Below are 20,840 nucleotides of genomic sequence, written 5' to 3'. Positions count from 1 at the left end.
CTCGTTTCTTCTCGCTTTCTGGCGATTTGCAAATGTACGAGGGTGCCCTGGTGTCGTTTATAGCGACAACGGCACAAACTTAGTCGCCGGCGAAAAGGAAATTTCCGAAGGTCTGGCGCGGTTCAATCAAGAAAGAATTGGATCGAAATTGGCGAAACGCGGCATCGAATGGCACTTCTCTCCTCCCGTCGCGCCGCATTTTGGCGGTTCATGGGAACGCCTTATTCAGTCCGCAAAATCCGCACTACGCATCATTCTCAACGGCCGGACAGCGTCCAACGAAATTCTGCAATCTGCCTTAGTCGGGGCAGCAGCGTTAATGAATGGGCGCCCTCTCGAATATGTTCCGGTCGACCCGCAAGATCCCATTCCGTTGACCCCCAATCATTTTCTTCTCCTCGAAGCTCATCCGAACGAACCCCTGGACGTCATCGATCTGTCAGAAAAACCGTCCACCAAAGGATGGAGAGCAGCTCAAGATCTCATCACTCATTTCTGGCGTAGGTGGCTCCGCGAGATCGTCCCGAAACTTAATTCTCGATCAAAATGGACAGCGCCGAATCGAAATATCGCTGTCAACGATATTGTTTTGATTGTGGATCCAGCCACTCGAAGAGGTGAGTGGCCGCTCGGCCGCGTACACGAAGTCTTCCCCGACCTCAACGGCACCGTTCGCTCCGCATCCGTCGCTATTTGGTCCGGAAAAGGCACCGAAACGAAACTTTGGACCCGAGCGGCTCATCAGCTGTGTGTGCTGGAGACCGAAGAACGCGATGTTTCGGACATCCGAAACAGGGCCGGCTGTGTTACGGATGGAAATTTGACACCTCAGCGCCCTTAGGGCACCGAAATTCCTATCCCGGGACAAAGCGGTTCAGACGAGAGTCAGTGGCAATTCCGACACCGTAGAGCTAATATCTCTCCCGATTTTCTATTCGAGACAATTCAAGTTCGTTTTGTATCGAACTCAATTTTTCATTTTGTACTCTTTCGTGTCAATACAAAAGTGTTAGCTTTTTCCCCCCACACTGATCACTCGATTTATCGACTCGTTATTTCGCTCGTAACAGTCGTAGCAATATTTGTTGACGACGGCCTCATATGCAGCAATGAACCGGATTCCTTATCAGCTATTCTTACACATCTTCGAACAGAGTTTGAAATGACAACGTCAGAGGCAAACCGCTATCTTGGACTTAATATCATCAGAGATCGCTCTCATCGGCTGCTGTTTGTCAATCAGAATCACTACATTGAAAACATCCTCAAGAAGTTCAACATGGATACCTGTAATCCCAAGCCTATACCTGCTGACCCTAACGCAAGAATGTCTGCTGAGATGACACCGAAAACAGAGAACGCAACCAAAGAAATGTCTTCTGTTCCATATCGAGAAGCCATCGGGTCACTTATGTATCTCATGGTGATGACGCGCCCAGATATAGCTTTTGCGGTAAACCAAGTTTCTCAATATTGTCAAAACCCTGGACCGGGACATTGGAACGGAGTCAAACGGATTTTAGCCTATCTCGCAGGAACACCTAACCATGGTTTGCTTTTCAAGCGGAATGATGAAGAATCTCTCATTGGATACTGTGATGCAGATTATGCTGGCGATACAGACAAACGGCGTTCTACCACAGGATATGTTTTTCTACTCTATGGAGGTCCTGTTTCGTGGTGCAGCAAACGCCAGTCCTGCACAGCACTATCAACAACAGAAGCAGAGTTTGTTGCTGCCTGTGAAGCAGCCAAAGAAGCAACCTGGCTTTTACGCCTTCTACAAGAACTTGGAATCAAAGAAAATGGACCAGTTCCTTTGATGAGTGACAGTCAAAGCGCAATCAGAGTAGTAAACACCACGGAATTTCACCAGAGGACCAAACACATTGACGTGAAATACAACTATATTCGTGATCAACAGTCCAACGGAATCGTGGACGTGAGATATATATGTACCAATCAACAACTTGGTGATATTTTCACTAAACCATTGCCAACACCACGTTTCTTAATGTTAAGAGATCAGATAGGGATAAATACAATGTAAGAGGAGAATCATTTATGTTTGAGGGGAGGTGTTGAAACAAATGAGTAGCGTCAAACACAAATGTCTCGTTAAGAATGTTCCCTTGAACCTTTCTTCTTGTCTGTCTCACTCTGATTTCCCTCTCTTGTGTGTGTGTTGTCATTGAATGAGGTAATGAATTTTGTTACGGCAATATAAGTTATTTGGTAAACTATCTATATTCTAAGTGTTATTACGAGTACAAAACAAATAACTTTAATAACATTTGCATTTAATGTTGTTGGATTCAGCGGAAGATCAGTCAATATATCCCTAACTGAAAGTACACTATGTCCTCGTAAATTTTGTCATCAAATAAATGTTCTTCCTGTTTTTAATCAATAATGTCATTGCAATTAGGAGTGATGATGCACCTTTTTCTCTAAAGCACGTAATGAAATTTCATCCATTATCTGTTGTGAATCCCCGTACCTTGAAACTCATCATGAAATGCTTCTGAGTTTTTCTAAATAACACCATATGTATAATACCAATGAATCTTTCAAAAGCAAGGCAGGCACTTTTTTCTTAACGGTTTAACTATCACACAAATGAACAAAATCATACAAAATTGTCTCTCCAAAGTAAGACCTTCACCTATATGTACAGGCATCTGAAGTTGAGGCAACATCATTGAAATTCGTAAATGAATCCTCGAGTTTCTGTTGTCTTTCATTGAAATGTTTAACTTGCATTTTTGTGAAACCATAAATAACAATTTTTAATATTCCTAATTGGGTTTTTATAATCTGACGTGATTCCTTTATGTAATTCCCCTTCTCTCCTTCCCCCCCCCGCCAAAAAAAAATAATAATACGAGTTGTATTCCTCCACCGAAATTATGTAAGTGTTAAAAGCAACCGCAGAATTTCCATAACTACAGTGTGGCAAATACCAACTGTAGGTGCGGATGGAGTCGTGTAATTCCAGACTAATAGCAACTTCTCACAAGCCTGCATTAATCATAATGGTCAACGTGACGGTGGTTTTTCTATTTCTTATACCGTTTACCTTTAATTATTTTAGAAACATCCATTTCAACTATGGCAAGGCATCACATTTTCCAGGCTGAGGGCTGTGACAGCAAAATTTAACTCTACAACAGAGACCTTGCCAAGGAAGTGAATAAATGAAGAATATTCACTGATTTGTGATACAATTATTTCTTTGTCACGAAAAAGAACGTCGTTTTACAGTTGATGTTCGCAATCGTCAGTGGTGTCCTACTACGTAATGTGAATTTTCGATTAGATGTAACGTAACAGTACAATCTTCTACTAACGCAGTGGAGACCTCGCATTACTTCCGGTCTATTCTTGGTAAGTAAACCACTCAGTGGTAGTCTTCACCCCCCCCCCCCCCACCCAAGCGACCAGACGTAGGTTTCCCTGTTTGGCTTGGCAATTTCCACACTTGAACCCATGTTTCTTTTGTTACGCAGATTGCGCAGTTTCCTTGCACCCTGTTCATCCAAACTCTAGTTAACATAGTTTTTTCCTCCATCTCCTACGCCAAAAAAATATTTCAAGACAATTCCGATGGCAACACGGCTTACAACTCCGTGCCTCGTGTCTTTCTCCTACTCGATGCCTTCCCAGTAGTCTACGTCGTCGTGGTCTTCACAGAAAAAGGATAAGCGGACATCCACAATCACGAAATTCCATAAAATAATTTAAAAATTCACAGAACAAACGCATTTGTTGAATAACAGAATGACTTTACCATAATCTAATCATCTGAGTCATTCTTTGCACAATAAGCTTGGATGAAGGGTCACGACTATAACATTCAAGTTGTCCTTCCTGGACATCTTTTCGATAGCTGATCTCCATTTATCCTTGTGCCCAAGTTTACCATTGGGATCATGTTCCTAAACAAAATACCACATTTAACTTGCAAAACCAAAAAAGGAAACTATATCCTACAATAAAATGTCTCATCTCATTGTTTCTTGAATGAATAAGACTCAAAGGGTTAAATCTAATTTAAAGTAAACTAAAGCTGTTCACCTTAACAAACCTATTTGGAGAGAATACGCCCGGACATAGACGGTATATTTTGTGGAGAAATCCACTGGCCGTCAAGTTTTCCAAAGAGCCTAACGAAGCATCATCCATAACCTGGAAAGATGCACAAATTGCTTTGGATGAAAACACGAGATCAAGGACAGCACTTCTACTCACAACTGCAATAACTGCAAAGGGAGACATCTCACGGCGACATACATGTGATAAAGGAGACGCAAGAGTCTCTATAAACCTTCAACTTCCAGCAGCATCGCGACTGCAAACTTGATTTCGACCACTTCAGTATGTGCCAGCTCATTCGGTCAACTGATGCTAAAAACACCAACTGTCATCATCAACGGTCCAGACGGAAAATAATCAAGAGCTATTTAATTCTCAGCTATTTAATTCATTCGATACATAGGATCAGATTTTGCAAACCGATGGGAATTCTAGTCGGATTGGACCATAAAATCAAGAATATGTCCGACAAAGTGGCAATTCAAGGCCCATCAGGTCTAAGAAATAAACAAACAAATTAGGCAAAATGCTAGCGCTGAACCATCACAAGAAATACGCTTAAGATAGGCAATCATAAAGTTCTAAGTATCCACTTCCACAAATTATCTTTCACAGCAAGTAGCTCAGAGAAAATGTCAAATCAGCCCAGTCAAAATAAACTGCACTTGAAAAGATTGAGATTTCAAAAAAAAATATCGTAGCAAAGGCCTATCATTTTTCTCCCCCTGTCCCTAATATTTAGAATCTCGATATTGGGGAAAATCGGCAACTACGGGAGGAAACAAAGGAGGAAAATCTAAGAAAAAAACATTTTCAAGACGTTCCAACAATAACAGGACTCAACTACTCCATCCCTAAACACACACAAAAACAAATAGCAAAACACCTTATCACATACCTCACAAAAACTAAACTGATTAATCGACTGTAAACCAGTAATCCCCCCCCTCTCCTCCTTTAAATAATTAAATCCATGCCCCCAAACAACCACCAAAGAAAAACGGTGTGTAAGGGTTTCCTCCGGAATCCCGTAATCTGCAACCAGTGGCGCATACGCGCCATGGCCAGAGACACCTAAGGTCTCAAATCAAATCAAATCAAATCAAAACATTTTCAATTTCAAATCGAAATTTTCATGATTTTTTATATGGCATGCTGATCAAAATTATGCATGAGCTTATAGAGCTAACGATGCTCTTTTTTAAAGCCCTGATGAACCCACCTAACTATATTTTCCGTCCAGTACAAGAAAGCCAAAGAAGTACGATTTACTACAGGCCCTCTCTAATGTGCGAACATTTTTCATTCCATTTTAAAAGGGATCTTCCCGTTAACAACAAAATCCCCTTAAAATATATGTAATCAAACTTCGATCTAAGAACCCCTAGTCCAAAAATTGTTTTCGTCATCAAACGAAAATTGATTTTTTGCCATTTGCCAAGTTTCTCTCAGCCACTCTCAGCTGTGCGAACCACAAAAAACCATTGGAAGTGTATCTCTTACTTCTTGAATCTCGATCACCAGGTCGAAATAAAAACTTAGGCACGAATACTTCCCTGTCACCCAATACCAAATACATCCCTGTTTACCCAAGTGTGAATATATTTAGAGGCCACCTTGCGTTGGTGATCGCATTGAATTGTTTGTCGTATAAAATCGCGTCAATTGTAATTCTTCTTTAGTCAACGCTGGGCTGTTCACCCTGTCTAGTGTTGATTTACTCTTTCGCGTTTTTTCTTATTGTTGTTGCATTTTTGTTTCTGTAGATCTTGACTCTGGCTATACGGCTATGGCCTGTGTGTATGCCGAGTTCTTGATGTATTTTTGACTTATGTTAACGTTTACCGGAATAATCTTTCCTTAACTTCCAAACTGAATACAAGGCCTGAGTGTTCAAAACAGCAATAATCGAGTAACAGCTATTTACTTCGTTAAATTAAGTAGGGGCGTTACACTATCTATAACAAACATGTGTAATATTTTTATTTTGTCTTGCTTCAATTGAATGAATAATGAATAATATGGTTGAAAAATGATGTATCGATCGCAACACTCTTAACTGTAAATGTTTACATATTGCATCAGCAATAAAACAATAGATTTGGGATTGCCAATAATGAAACACATAAATATTGGTGTAGTGACTGTGATCGGTGAGTGTCCGTTTTGAGTAGAAAGATCCCGAATTCAGTCCTTGGGGCATAAGAGATAATAAAACATTTTTAGTTTGCTAAATGATGTATGGGTCACTACCAACGAAAGGATCATTTCGTCACTACCAGAACCCTTATTATCAAAACTTACTCTTCGCAGACATGGAAGAACTTCTAACGGAGAGAACGCTATGCCTAACCTGGAATTGTCACAAGGATTTATTCGAGCTACAACAAAAATTTCCAGTAACAGTAACAACCAAAAGATTTCTGTTTAGATGATAAGCGAGCGTATTTTATCCGCTCGTCTCGTGCGTCGTCGTCAGGTGCTACGAGACCGCTTGCAAAGTTCAATAGAACGAAACTCTCGGCCATGGCATCATAAAACCTTGAGAATAATAGATTCCCTGAGCCAAATCAACCTTCGCAGTCCTACTGCAAATTTACAAATGAAAAACTATTGTCACAGAACTTCACGCATTCTCTGATGATTCTGAAAAAGGATACGGAGCCATCGTTTTTATTATGACCTTATTTTTAAAAAGAGTATTGGTAGCCTTCTTCGTAGCAAATTAAAGGAGTGTCTCAAAGAAACCAATCTTCATTCCGTGAATTGCCAACGGTGCCCTTTAAGCGTTCCGACTGATTAAGACGGTGCTCGCACTACAGTCAACAGTGCGAAGCATTTGGATTTCAGAATACTGACGCTACCACTCGTCACCAACAGAACATTAGGAGATATTTTAGAAACCAGAAACGTTTCTGGCAAAGGAAAACTCAACGGATGATCGCTGTTGAGGAGTATGAGGAAACCAATAGCGAACAGCATTGCTGGTTATAAAGGCCAGTCTTCCTAAAAAAGCCGACAGAAAACTGGCGTTCCCTATCGATCCAAACTGAACTTCTTCAAACGACGTTGAGCCAGAAGTTAAGATATATGGTAGTGTTGACCCGCGGCCCAGCAGTTGAAGCCGGAATCAATTGGTTTACGCGCGGTGCATCTTGAAATGGTGGATTTTATACAGATGAACTAATTTATGCGAGCTTACAGCTGATTCATCTTCCTCAAAGAAAAATTGACTAACTGTTACAATGACAATGGGATAAGTTTCACATCAGAGGCAAAATAAATCAGCGAAGGTATATAAAACTGAAACAAAACTGGAGTTCATTGACAAGAAGGCCGCGAAGCAGACGACTTGACACTTTTATCCCCCCTCCCTTTATGCTCCCCATTTTGGAGGCGCATGGGAGAGACTCATAGGCTCAGCCAAAACCCCTTAAACACGTTTTTATCGACCCACTTCGTACCAATTGTCAATTTGGCGAGCCGCTGAATATCGTTGACGAGCCCAACGTAAACTTTACGGCTACAGAGCAGGCCTTGCCTTTGTAAGGCGCCTTTTCGGGGTTCAAAAAGGCGCACTTACTTCGAAGAATAGTTCAAAGGTTTTGGGCCGAACTATTTTATTGATTTCACAGTATAAGCGAGGTTTAACTTACAACTGTTGCCACAGGTAGTTGAAGAGTGAGATGACTAGTCGTCTGACTCTTAAAGGCTACGACGGGAGTTGATATATTCGCGCGCGGCCTATGCAACGGTTGAGTGTGTCAACCGTAGAAGCAGGCAATTAAAGAGGGTGAGAGTCAAGTGAAGTAATAATGAGGGTTCAACGTTGGGTGTGGTCATAAGAGAGAGTACAAAGTTGAGCATCGTCATAAAGAGCATGGAATGTGAGAGCGAAGGGGGAAAGAATACTTGGGGTGTGGCGTGACTTTTATTTTATACAGGGATCCTTGCCACTGGGGGTAATCATGCAAGACTTTACAGGCACTAATGGGGTTGAGCGATGAGTAATGGTAACTACTCAACATAGAGAGTACCCCAAGATGAAAGGTGGCAAGAATTTTTTCTCTTGAGAAAAGAGTGTTGGTCGTGATAAAGATACTGTTGAATTCGGGTGCGATTCACACGCAGTCAGTTTATTCTAGATCAAATCGCACAGCATCAGAACACAATCAAAATTACATGAGACGAACATGAAGATGAAACTGAAGCGTACCAAAACGCGAGCTCGAATGCCACTCTCTCCCTACCGATTGCCGTTCCCCTAGAGGCGTTTTCTGGGCGCTAACCGCCGCATCACAAACATAAACGATACGACTACACAACAGATACTCTGTAACCACCCCTCTTGCATTGACCACCACTCGTTCCGTTTAGATAGAGGCTAGGAAGACGTGACAGACGGCGCCAGGTATCATGGAAAAGTTTGCAAGAACAGCACGATCGGAGTGAAGGAATGATCTTCGATCGCACAGTACGATCAGGACAAGAGAGAAGACACCAACGGAAGTTTGCTTTTGAAGAATTTGCCCAAAAATCATTTTTACAAAAATTCTTTTGTACAAGTGATTCAACGCAAAATAGTTCACATCTCGTGTTGAAGTAATGAAAAATTGACCTAAGTTCACTATAGTGAATAACCAGTAGAATTGGAAATTGCCAGAGATATCACGCAGTGATCCCTAAAGGCAATTAGAATTGTACTAAAAGAATGAAGAGAAGACCGAAAGGCGTAGACTTATTTATTACACAAAAATCCAGCTATTTAAAGCCAATACAAGGTTACAGAAAACATAAAAAAGGGTTACCCTTCATAACCGTATCTTTCTTCCTTGCATTTCCACCCACCTTGACTCAGACTTATTTTAACAATACAAAACATGGGTGTGGGTGGGCAGGTTAACAAATTGCACAATATTTCGTGCCCATGAAAATTAATAGATTGAGCCAGAGAAAAAAAAAACTGTTTCAGGCAAAAAAATACTCTGCTCAACAAACATTGTTGTGTGGTGATCGAGCTTGACATGTACTAATACATTAGGGAACAGACAGACAAAAAAAAATTTTAACTTTTTTGTCTCGCTCGAACTGGCCTCCTCGGATTACTCCTTCCTTCCTTCTTTGGCATTTCTGTGCAACTGGACTCTACTCCGTCGCTAAGAAATAAACTAATTTGAATTAAGGTTCAACAAAAAAACAACTTGGGAGGGCTATAGGGCGGGTCATTCCTTTAGTACAATTCTTATTGCCTTTGGCTGCCTTGGCTTCCCTGCCTTGCCTTGGCTGCCTTTGCCTTTGGCTTCTCTGGCAATTTCCAATTGTAAAGCGAATTCATTCGCTCGACCCTAAGGTTGAATTTAAAGCTGTTGAAGCCTTAACCATGATTCCCATTTTCTCTCTCCTTGATCTCGGCCGCTGCGTTCGATACCATCCCACTTCTATTACAGAATCGGTTGAATGTTTATTCTCGCGCCAAACTACCTGTTTTCAAAATACTCTCTATCGACCATCCGTCTTTTGGCGCCTGTGACGATGCCGCACTTCCAGTGGAATGGGCAGAAAAAGTGTCAGGCGTCTCAATGCCCGACTCCTTCATGGCTGCTTTTATCCACCTCGCGATTGTGTTGGATGATACCGGCCCGTGCGGTGCCCTAACGCTTACCCATAGCTTCTAGTCCGCTGAACCCGACCGAAAAGTGGCCGTTGCACTAACAAAGCTTCTAATGGCTTCTACCGGGCACAATAGCGGGTTTTCAAATTTTTTATTGAAATACAATAAAAGGACATCAAGCGATCCGGTTCGGATCGCTGCGTTTTGCGGAGAGTCGATAATGAAAAAAGGACCACGTCTTCTGAAAAAAAAAAACAATGATTTTAGATCCATTCCCGCTATTTCCGCTACCCTCATAAAGGAGGCGAGTGCTACTAGTGTAACCGCCTTTCTTGTCATCACTGGGAGTGGCAATGAATTATTTGAACCTAGCGAGGAAAGATGCAACAAAATTTGGTCGGGACTCCACATTACTGTATACTTAGGCTGTGAGGGGTTTTATTATAGCATGCTTTTATTAATCTAGTCACCAACGGGTGCTTTCCGATCGCCCCCCCCCCTTTCTATCGAGTCTAGAGTCATGGAAAGCATCGAATGATGCAAATTGATAGTGCTGCACGCTTTACCCACAACCCGTAGACTTCGAAGAAACTCTAGAATATTTCCTTGATCCACCGACCAGGAATCTTTACCCCTCCCCATGCACTTACACATCCAATTGCGCCATGCCAATTCGTAAGCTGACTCGGTGCTTGGGCGGAATCCTTCCAAGAGAAGTTGGACCACTTCCACCAAAAATCCCTGCAAGCTATAACGTCTCCCGAGAGCTTCCACGCGACTAATAGTAATCCTTTCGTTATCAGCAGGGGATGCGGATCGTTCAACGGCTAGGCCAGTAAACAGCACTCCGATCGCAGGAGCCGTGGTTGGTCGGAGCAAAGCTCTAGAAACAACGGGTACCAGGTTTGGCTGGTTCAGACCGGACAAACAAATACAACGGTTGCTTTTTCCCTTCTTATTTTTTCAACGAAAAATTGGAGAAAAGGGAGGAAAGACAAACGCGGCTTGGTGGGGGTTGAAGGAAGGTTGCCATCTTGGATGGGACTTTTCCCAATTTGGTGCAACCACAACCCAAAAGCATTGACGTTGTCCATAAGAAAAGGGTACGAAAAGAAGGACAGTCAAGGAAGGGAAGAATGGAGTGGGAAAGAAAGGGGTCGGTCCCTCTTTTTTTCTCTCTCCATTTGTCTTTCAATTCGTACACTTTCTTATGGACAATGTCAATGGTTTTTGGTTTGAGGTTGCACCAAACTGGGAAATGTCCCATCCAAGATGGCATCCTCGAACCACTCTATTCCAGGGCAACGCAAAAAGATCAATATTAGTTGGCCATAACTGGTCATTCTTTCCAAACACTTCTGGATCCAATATCCAGTCGCTAGCAGTGATAAGGAGATGGGCCACTCTGTGTAAAGTCCAGCAGTCGACATTTTGCCCCCTCCCCCTCTTCAGACGACGAATTCGACTGCGCTGCTCCTTTCGGCGAGCTCCGGAAGCATTTCCCAGTAGTTCTCCCCCTTCAGGACCGCCCCTATCGCAAAGTAAGGCAAAGCTTCCGGAGCTCGAGGAAGCAAAAAGGCCATGCCGCTGACGCAGTTAATTTTGAAATATTGTATTAATTTTAAAATGTGAGAATTACCTGCTGCATTAAGCTGACCAAACTTTATGAGGCCAAAGCAAGCTATCAATACGGCAGTGGTGCAAACAGACAAATACAGTGTTGAAACCAGAGCTATAGATGATGGTAGGGCTCTTCCCTAGCAAGACAAGTTTTCTGCTATCGAAAAACGACTAATACAGGGTTGTAGATCTTTTAACGCTGATCATTTTTAATATATGGTTTAGGGTGTGCAAATGAACGGAAGTGCCCGTAAAACGCGTTCAAAGTTTCGAGTTTTACGGGGCTGACGCGCAACCCACGCCGGCCAGAAAGGGGGTCGAGCGGGGGAGGGGGGTGGCCTGTACCCATGGGAGAGGGGTCAGTGAAGGGGGGTATACCTGGGCGGCCTGGGCCATACTATACTAGCCCATGTAACCATGTTTCCCCATCTTCTCTTATGTCACCCGTGTTCTAATGGTCAGCATTCCGGGCTGATGTGTCGAAGGGCCGAGGTTCGAATCTCGGCCAAGCCGAAAAGAGAATTTCCAAAAAATTGAAGTTTTGAAATTGGAAAATGGGAATAGCATCAGTCACTGCTATATCATTCTCTTGAGGAACGACAAGTCGAAATAGATATTTCATAATAATTGAATTTTGAAATTTTATAAAGACGACTGCATCAGACACTTCTATATCATGCGGTCACATGTTGCATTTCATTAGCCAATGTCTTAGCTTATCGATGGCTAGCTACCATACGGTTCATGCATTCCCTTTGACCATACATCTCAACGGTAGTCTAATGGTCAGCAATCCGAGTTGCCATGCTAAAGGACCGAGGTTCGAATCACGGTCGAGACAATCACACAAAGTGAAACAAAATTTAATTTTTGACAAATTTAACTTAAAAAGCTCTTCGTCATTTCTACCTTCTTCCATTGTCCTCTCCACAGTCATCACGATATTTTCGCGGTCGTGAAGAGTTACCATGATGCATGATACACCATTCAGATGAGTTACCATGAGTTACCATGATACCGGAGTTAATGGAAGTGGAAGATACCTATCTTCCACAAACTCCGGAAGCTTTTCAAGTTAATTTTTTCAAAAATTGAATTTAGTTTTCCTAACCGACTTGACGAGGATACGAACCTCGGTCCTTTAGAATATCAACCCGGGTTGCTGACCAATAGACTACCAGTGACATATGGAAATGGAAAGCATGAGCCATATTATAGCTAGCCGTCCATTACCTAAGACATTGACTTATGCAATTAAACATGTGACCGCACGATATAGCAGTGACAGGTGCTATTGTCTTTTTAAGATTTTAAAATTTACATTTTTTTTAAATTTATTTTTCGACTTGGTCGTGATTCGATCCTCGCTACTTCGACATGTTACTCCGATCTTCCACTTCCATCAACTCCGAAAGCTTTTTAAATTTGCAAAGCTTTGTGTAATGCAACATGTGACCGCATGATATAGCAGTGACTGAAGCTATTCCCATTTTAAAATTTCAACGAGTAACCTGAGCCCCGTTTGAATCCGGGGAATTTGGGTCTAGCGTAAAGTTGGACTGTTTTTCTATTCGCTTTTCTGTAGCACGATCTGCCCGTAAAAGAATTTATCGTGAGAAATCTGCCCAGTACTTGAAGATTTCGTCATCAAGGCGATGCTATCTGGTGGTGATGCTGGTTGTTGCGTCATCACGGCGACGACATCTGGTGGTGATGGGCATGTTTGGGCATGTTCCATTTTGGGGGAGGAGCCTGTGTTGACACAGACACAGGCTCCTCCCCCAAAAATGTCCGTGACAGACACAGGCTCCTCCCCCAAAAGCTTGCTGTTTTATTATATATGGATATTTAAATTTTTTATGAAATTCTCTTTTCGACTTGGCCGAGATTCGAACCTTGGTCCTTCGACATATCAGCCTGGGATGTTGACCATTAGACCACCGGTGACATAGGAGTAGATGGGGAAACATGGTCTTGTATAGTATGGCCCAGGTATACCCCCCTTCACTCACCCCTCTCCCATGGGTACGCGCCACCCCCCCCCCCCCCGCTCGACCCCCTTTCTGGCCGGCGTGGGCTGCGCGTCAGCCCCGTAAAACTCGAAACTTTGAACGCGTTTTACGGGCACTCCCGCTCATTTGCACACCCTAAACCATATATGTAAAATGATCAGCGTAAAAAGATCTACAACCCTGTATTAGTCGTTTTTCGATAGCAGAAAACTTGTCTTGCTAGGGAAGAGCCGATGGTAGAACCACTGCCTGTAAAATTTTCCTCTAAAACTTTTTTTCTAAAGTTGCAGCCAATATCGCGAATCGAAAGTGGAAATATGTGCTTAAGTATCGATTTAGACCTAATTGTCAGCGCCAGCGGCCATCTACTGAAACTTTTTTAATTTTAGTACTGGAAAAAAAAAATATGTTTCCCAACACACCCGCTGTGGCTCTGTAACTAAGGTCTCCAGCCAGAACACTTCCAGGAGGAAAAGGCAATTGAAGGCCTTTCCTTATAAATGGTTCTACCATACATCTATAACTCTGCTGAAACGGAAAAAAGTGGTGCCGAACTCGACGAAACTGGGGCGGAAAAAAAGTGGCGAAACTGGTTGCAACCGTCCAACTGCTCAATAAACTTTCAGGCAACCTGCGATCATCGATTTATTATTCCCACGATAGATGTCGTGGTAATAGAAAGTTTTGACGGTTGTGCAGGTCATGGTGCCGGTTGTGCATGAAGTCCATCAAGTACGCCTTCATTTGTGTCCATCATGCTACGACATCTTTCGTGGCACTCGGCTTCAACCAAGCAGTACAGCATCAGTCAGCCAGCAACAGCATGCAGTCAGTATGGTCAAGTAAATGGTACTTTTCGCCCTCTGTTGAATAAAACAACTGCTAATCGTTGAAGTGGTTTGTTGGTTTGTCGAGCTCGACGAATAGGAAATAGGCCTATATTATTTTTCGTAGAAATTACATTCTCTTCATTGTTATAGTCTTCTGTACATTGTAAAGTGTATCAGTGTATATCATTTGCGAATAGTGTTTGACTCTGAGGGGCAGAATCTTAATATTGGTTTGGTCGTTATTGGCCTGGACAGAGAATTGTCTTAAAAAGGTTTATGATGGACGATATAATTAGCCATTCACGTAAGCCTGTTGTGTGTCGCTATTTTGCCGCCTCTGGAACTTGTTTTTATGGAAATGATTGTCAGTTTTTGCACAACTCAGTTTCTCGATCAAGCGTTTCACCTACATTTCCATTGAATTCATTTTCATCTCCAGTTCGCTCAGTCAGTTCCACTGCTTCAAATTCGACAGAGTTTAGTTTGTCAGTTATAGAGAGTAATTGCTTACATCAATCATTTGGGAAGAATGTAAACACAATTCCGTTGTCTAATTCTGCAATTTTAATTAAAGATGAATATGTGCAGAAATCACAAGAGTTACCCATATCACCAGATTTGCAAATAGCTGGAGGTTCTAATTCGTCCCTTTTTGAGGTATGTGTGTTCTGTTCATTGTTATCTATTGTTGTATCTAATAAGTTGTTTTGCACAACTCAGGAAAATGTTGGAGGTACCACTTATTACTACACGCCAGATGAAAATGTGAAACCCACTGTAGAAGAACCAATAATTGGAAAACACAGTCAAATTACTGAAAAAATGTCTCACACTTCTCTTTTAAATAGAAGAATTCAATCACCAAATCAATTGGTCTCAACATCACAAAATCAGATGTACTCAGTTTATAGTGGACCTTCCAGTTTTTTACAGAGCTGTAGTGGTCAGCAGAGATCTTCTTTTTTTATGAATGAAGATATAAGAGCTGACTTACTTCAAAGAAATTCAGTTGCATTATCTATATCAGACCCTGCTTTGTTTCCAGGTATAGCCAACTTATTTCATGTCCTAAGTTTATATTTTATTATTTAAGAAACACTTTATCTGAGCTGTTTGATTGTAGCAATCAATTTTATTACAAACATACATTAACTTTATGAAGTATCTAAATTGCATACATTCTTTTAATTAGATTTGCCAACGGAAGTTGATCACTATCATGAGTTGGTCCCCCTTGAAACCCACACTTTGAATCATGCTGTCAAGTCTAACACTTATGGCTTAATTACATCTACATATAAAGCATCAAATAGCAGAACCGGCATGAGATATTGCTTGAAAAGGATTCATGGTAATATTAAAATGAATAAAAACTTTAAACTGAATCTTCTTACCTAATATATAACCTTACAAAAAAGAAGTATTTAGATTTATTGGAGTATTATTATTGTTTATAATATCTTTAGGTTACAGAGTGACAAGTGCTAAATGTATGTCAATGGTAGAGTTATGGAGGAAAGTGCAGCAGTGTCATTTAGTGACTTTGCGAGAAGCATTCACTACCAAGGCCTTCGGTGACCATTCTATAGTTTTTGCATATGATTATTACCCTGGAGCTGAAACACTTATGACTAAGTATTTGGCTTCGACTGCTCCACACCTTGATCCATTCAGCAGTGACCCATCTGCTCCGCGTCCATATACAATGCAGAAAAACAGAATGCTGCAGCAACAAGCTGGCAAAGGTTGTTTTTGTGTTTTCATTATCATTATTATTTTATTGAGTATTTTATTTTATTTTTGATGCCTCCGCGTTTTTGCAAGGTGTGTTACCTGAATCTTTACTTTGGAGTTACATAATCGAATTGTGCTCGGCGTTGAGATCAGTACATTCTGCTGGTTTGGCTGTAAGAGCATTAGATCCATCTAAAGTACTTATAACTTCAAGAGGCCGTTTGCGTTTGTGCGGTGGTGGAATTTTTGATGTACTTACCTATGACTCTAGTTCTTCCAACATCACAGCTTTGCTTCCTCATTATCAGGTATGTAAAATTTTCCTTTTGTAACATACTTATTGTTATATAGTTGATGTTTAACTGTCATCATTTATGACTAAAAATGAAGCAAGAAGACCTTTTGGCCTTGGGTAAACTTATTCTTGCCCTGGCTTGTAATTCGTTGTTGGCACTTCAAAGGGATAATGTCTCTACATCTATGGATATCATCAATAAAAATTATTCTTCAGATCTGCGCAATTTGGTGATGTGAGTATTTTTTAATATTATATGTAGATACGTTAAAAACTGCAATCTGGGTTAGAACTATCTATACTCTGTAAAACTGCCCACTGAACTATGATTTCGTTAGGTATCTGCTCTCCACTACGCAAGGTTCAAGATCGAAAAACATACAGGAAGTGATGCCAATGATTGGAGCAAGGTTTTTCAGCCAGTTAGAAGCCGCCACTCTGCATGCCGACTATCTAGAAGATCAGCTAGCCAGAGAATTGGATAATGGCCGGTTATTTCGTTTGCTTGGAAAATTGGGAACCGTTGTTGATCGTCCAGAGTAAGGCAAAATAAATTGGTTAAGTTAGTCTAGTTACCTATCGAAGTAAACTTTATTGAATGTTTAAGGTTAAATTTGGATTCGACATGGTCAGAAACGGGAGACCGATATTTGCTTAAATTATTTCGCGACTACATGTTACATCCTTGTACGGATGATGGACGACCATGGGTCGATTTGGCCCACATTGTCGCATGTCTCAATCGACTAGATACTGCTTCTCATGACAAAGTAAGGACTTAATAATTTGAGAAAGAATTGAAGTGTATTATTATATTCTGCGTTGTTTTCCCCTACGTTCACTTGCATTAGATATGCTTAACATCTCGTGACCAACAGAATGTTCTGGTTGTAAGTTACGCCGAATTGCACCACTGCTTGGAGACTTCTTTTAATGAACTGCAACAAGCAGCGTTAGCTCCGTCTTCCGCTCATTTGCTACTGGGCAGTTCTTCCAATAACGAGCAATAAATTCATGCACTGGGCGTTTCCACGAAACTCGTGAATAGCTTCAAATGTCAGAGAATTGTAGGGCCACTATTTGGCTCATTTTCCCATATAGGGAGTCGAAGAATCAAGGCGAATCTCATGCTTTCTCTACGATATCTTAATTTCAATCTGGAAGTATGTGATTTGTCGTGATAATTAAATTCGCGATTGAACGCCTAGGAAATGGCATTTGTCTATGCCACAAAACATCTTGGAACAAATATTTTTGCAATTATCAGTTTGTGTAGCATGAATGAATTTTCGTTCTATTGTTACCGTAACTCTTGTCTAGTGTGTATGCGATGTTTGATAATAACAATACATTTGTTTCTTCAAACCAAATTGAATCATCTTTTTAGGCGATGCGTCTTGCTATAATTTACAGATATAATGAGTGAAAATGTGAAGGGTATCATAGCGGGTTTTGGGCCTTAAATCATTCATTCCCTCTTGGACTCTTGGTTCACCAAGGCTGTTTGAACTTTTGACACCATTTACTTCCGCTACCCTGTTTTTAGTTGTCTCCGTTGAACGCTAAACTTCGAAACGGCAGTGCAGTAGACCACTAGACCTATTTATCTGAAGCTGGCAGGACAAGCGGGAACAGTATCCCGACAAACATACGAAAATTTGGGGTATATTTCAGACGTAAACTGACGTACCAAATTTCTGAGAGTCATAACACTGATAGGCGATTGGGCCTTGAAGAATGAATGCAATTTGGGGAGAGAAAGGGAACATTTTGAACGTAGGTTATTTGCGATCGCTAGATGGTGTTGTATTCGTCGTGCCATAAAAAAAAGATAACAAATATTTTAGAAAATATGAAGAGGGCAACAACAACATTCCTCTCCAAATGTTCTTATCAATAAAACGCAAATAATGTTGAAATGATGAACACATAAAATGCCCCAGCGATTACCTTGTGTCAACTAGATAATGCGATGCGCCAAAACAGAATCTATTAAATTGCGTTAAGACCGTTTGTATCTATTTTTATTCTAATCAGATCGCTCAGGTTTAATAGGGGACGGGAAAAAAACGAAGGCGTAATTTTAATTTTGGGTCGTGCGATGTATTGGTTTTACAAAAAATTTTGAGTAAGCCTACAACATGTTGGACGTTATAGTAAATAGCAAAATGAAATTCGCTTGCGAATAGAAAAATGAATAATCTAGGCTGCTACCATGAGTAGAGACAAATTTAAAAATAAGAGGGGTTAGTATAATGTATATATCCGGTCTGTAGACTGGCAAGACTGACACAAAAGGCGCCAATATAGGAAAAACACTAACTTAAATTCTAACCTTTTCTACTAACTCTTTCATCTACAGATATATCCTATAAATCAATCGTTATGCTCAAAAGGTGTTCAATTTTAAGATTGCGGTATATTTTGATCTTCAATTTCTAGCAGGCATTTACATGAAGTTGTAGAATGTTGTGAAAAAAAGGATTCAGTTAAATGTTCAATTTGTAAAAGCAAATTTGCTGCATTAAAGCAATTAAAACGGCGAAATGATTTAGGCTTTGGATTTCTTTACTGGATTATAGACTTTTCCTTCGTTTTCCAATTTTCGCAACGTGTGTCGCATAGTCAAGCTTGCAGTTATTCCTAGAATCTGTGAACACAAAAATATGCAACGAACAAGTCAAATATGTAATACAATCCATTTTCCCGAAAGAGGGCTTTATTACTTGTAAAACTGCAAGAAACAGAGCAATCCCAGCGATCCAACCACTGCGTTCTTCCAGATAACGTGACATTCGGATATAACACCCATCCAGATATTCGTTGCCCGTTGCCTTATCCCTGCACTCGTTCGGAACTGGTTTGTGAACATTGATGTAGTCCAGTGAACTATACGAACCACAGCAGCCAACCTAGTTTTCAATGACACAAGTGTTTTAGTTTTTGGCACTTCCACGTTTTATTTTTAACACTTAGTATCTGCTTATGAAATTACCGAACATTACCTCTTCTTGGATGATGCGAAGAATTCGAGCTTCTCTTGCGTTAGTATCGCTTACATATATAAGCTCATAAAAGCGATCGCGTAGCCACCACGTGACATTAGACCACAGTGTTCCATTATTCAAAAGGACGGCTACTCCAGCGATTTCCAGGACGAAACACACACATAGTAATATACCGTACTATGAAATAATCACATCATCCACAATTAGCTACAGTTTTTTTACAATGTATAAAATGCATCTTAAATATTATTTGTTTGTCTTTACCAGTCCTAAAATGGTTGGATTTTCCGTTATAGTTCCACAACAACCAATAAACGATAGGGCCATGACGATTGAGGCAGCGGCAATCAAAATATAAACTCCTGTCCAAAACTGATACAGATGCAGTTCCAAGATATAGTGTTTGAAATCCCAATCATAACGGATCCATAATCCAAGAGTGAGGATGACAACAGCTGTCAACTGAAAAAAAAATAAATAATTAAATTAAAAATAAATAATAATAAATAAATAAATAATGTGATGCTATATTTTTCAAAATGATATATGTTTAAAAATTTTCACGGCACGACCGTTGCGACAAAGGGGATTGGTTTCCATGGTTATTGTTATCTTGCAACGCCATAAAACTTATCAAGATAGTTGGGTGTGTGTATGACTAAATGAGAACGCTTAAATTTTGTAATTAAAGTATGCAATATTGTAAAATAAGTTACAGAGTTGACGAATAATGTTAAATTCACTCCTGATTCTGATAGACGATCAGTTAAGCAGAGCAGAAAGTGAAATTGATGAAATAAAAATGTGATATGGCCAGAAATGTAAAATACGCCAAACTTACGAAAGAGAGAACATTGAACACAAAGAGGAAGTATTTCATGCAGAGCAGCGCACGTTCGCTTTTAGGCCACCCATTTCCAACTCCTGCCATTTTTATAAAACAATTGGTTTATCACTGCTTTGTCCGAAGAAATACTATTGATTGTTAAAATACGATTCGGCTTGTAGTACAGGTTCAATACGACTAACGCGTAACGTAATTTTATCCGGAATATGAACGTTTTCTGTAACTAAAAAGAAAATTTTATCAGCACTTCCTGAAGTAATATAGTGGGGACTGGTCTGGGCCGGACTGGTGCGTAGGTAGATGATAAGAAGATAAGATATGGTTTCTACTTGATGTTGATTTAGGTGATTGGGCACTGTTATGGATGGTGTGGTGCAACAACTGTTAGCTGTAAACGAACTTACTCATAGATTATTAATTTATTACAGCATTTAAAGAATGTAGCATAAGGCGCCGTTGATGATATTTCACATCGCACAAGACGTTAAAGCTTTGCATTGGATTCTACCAAGTTCTTAGTTAAATAGTTTGCGTCACCTATAACGGCACGGCAGTATCCGAACCGCAAGGGACATATACTCAGTTTGAATTTCGCTTTTACATTTTCTACTCAGTGGCCGCTGCCGATAAGCGATAAACGTCGAAGTCGAACCTTACAAAATCAAATAATAAGGGAAGACTACTTTGGGCATCTGTGTAATAACTTCATTTTCTGCTGAAATAGGACTGCCACTCAAATTGTACTGGAGATATTTACGATTTTTTGCCATTCCATACAGGAGTTTTTA

The 20,840-nt window shown here is 40.6% G+C and overlaps 2 protein-coding genes across 5 annotated transcripts; one reads left to right on the top strand and one right to left on the bottom strand.

The window, feature by feature from the left end:
* The first annotated feature begins 14,041 nt into the window (after positions 1-14,041).
* LOC124348372 (PAN2-PAN3 deadenylation complex subunit pan3-like) lies at positions 14,042-17,562 on the top strand. 4 transcript variants are annotated; one of them, XM_046798569.1, is made up of 10 exons: positions 14,042-14,180; positions 14,743-14,825; positions 14,889-15,213; positions 15,361-15,519; positions 15,635-15,913; positions 15,993-16,210; positions 16,293-16,432; positions 16,536-16,736; positions 16,805-16,967; positions 17,049-17,562. In XM_046798569.1, exons 1-10 carry the CDS (start codon positions 14,057-14,059, stop codon positions 17,205-17,207), a joined length of 1,851 nt encoding a protein of 616 aa, XP_046654525.1. In that variant the 5' UTR covers positions 14,042-14,056; the 3' UTR covers positions 17,208-17,562. The 4 variants fall into 4 exon arrangements, with proteins under 4 accessions (XP_046654525.1, XP_046654526.1, XP_046654524.1 ...); XM_046798570.1 differs by having other exon boundaries at positions 14,079-14,187; XM_046798568.1 differs by lacking the exon at positions 14,042-14,180 and adding an exon at positions 14,205-14,667.
* Positions 17,563-18,596: 1,034 nt separating this feature from the next.
* LOC124348558 (tetraspanin-2A-like) lies at positions 18,597-20,278 on the bottom strand. Its single transcript, XM_046798785.1, has 5 exons — positions 20,047-20,278; positions 19,470-19,667; positions 19,203-19,382; positions 18,924-19,109; positions 18,597-18,847 (listed from the first exon to the last, which is right to left on the bottom strand). Exons 1-5 carry the CDS (start codon positions 20,134-20,136, stop codon positions 18,749-18,751), a joined length of 753 nt encoding a protein of 250 aa, XP_046654741.1. The 5' UTR covers positions 20,137-20,278; the 3' UTR covers positions 18,597-18,748.
* Between the last annotated feature and the right edge of the window lie 562 nt (positions 20,279-20,840).

The sequence above is a fragment of the Daphnia pulicaria genome, chromosome 7 (assembly GCF_021234035.1).
Source record: "Daphnia pulicaria isolate SC F1-1A chromosome 7, SC_F0-13Bv2, whole genome shotgun sequence".
NCBI lineage: Eukaryota > Metazoa > Arthropoda > Branchiopoda > Diplostraca > Daphniidae > Daphnia > Daphnia pulicaria.
Note: the sequence above shows the minus strand (reverse complement) of the source record. Positions and strands in the feature narration are given on the sequence as shown.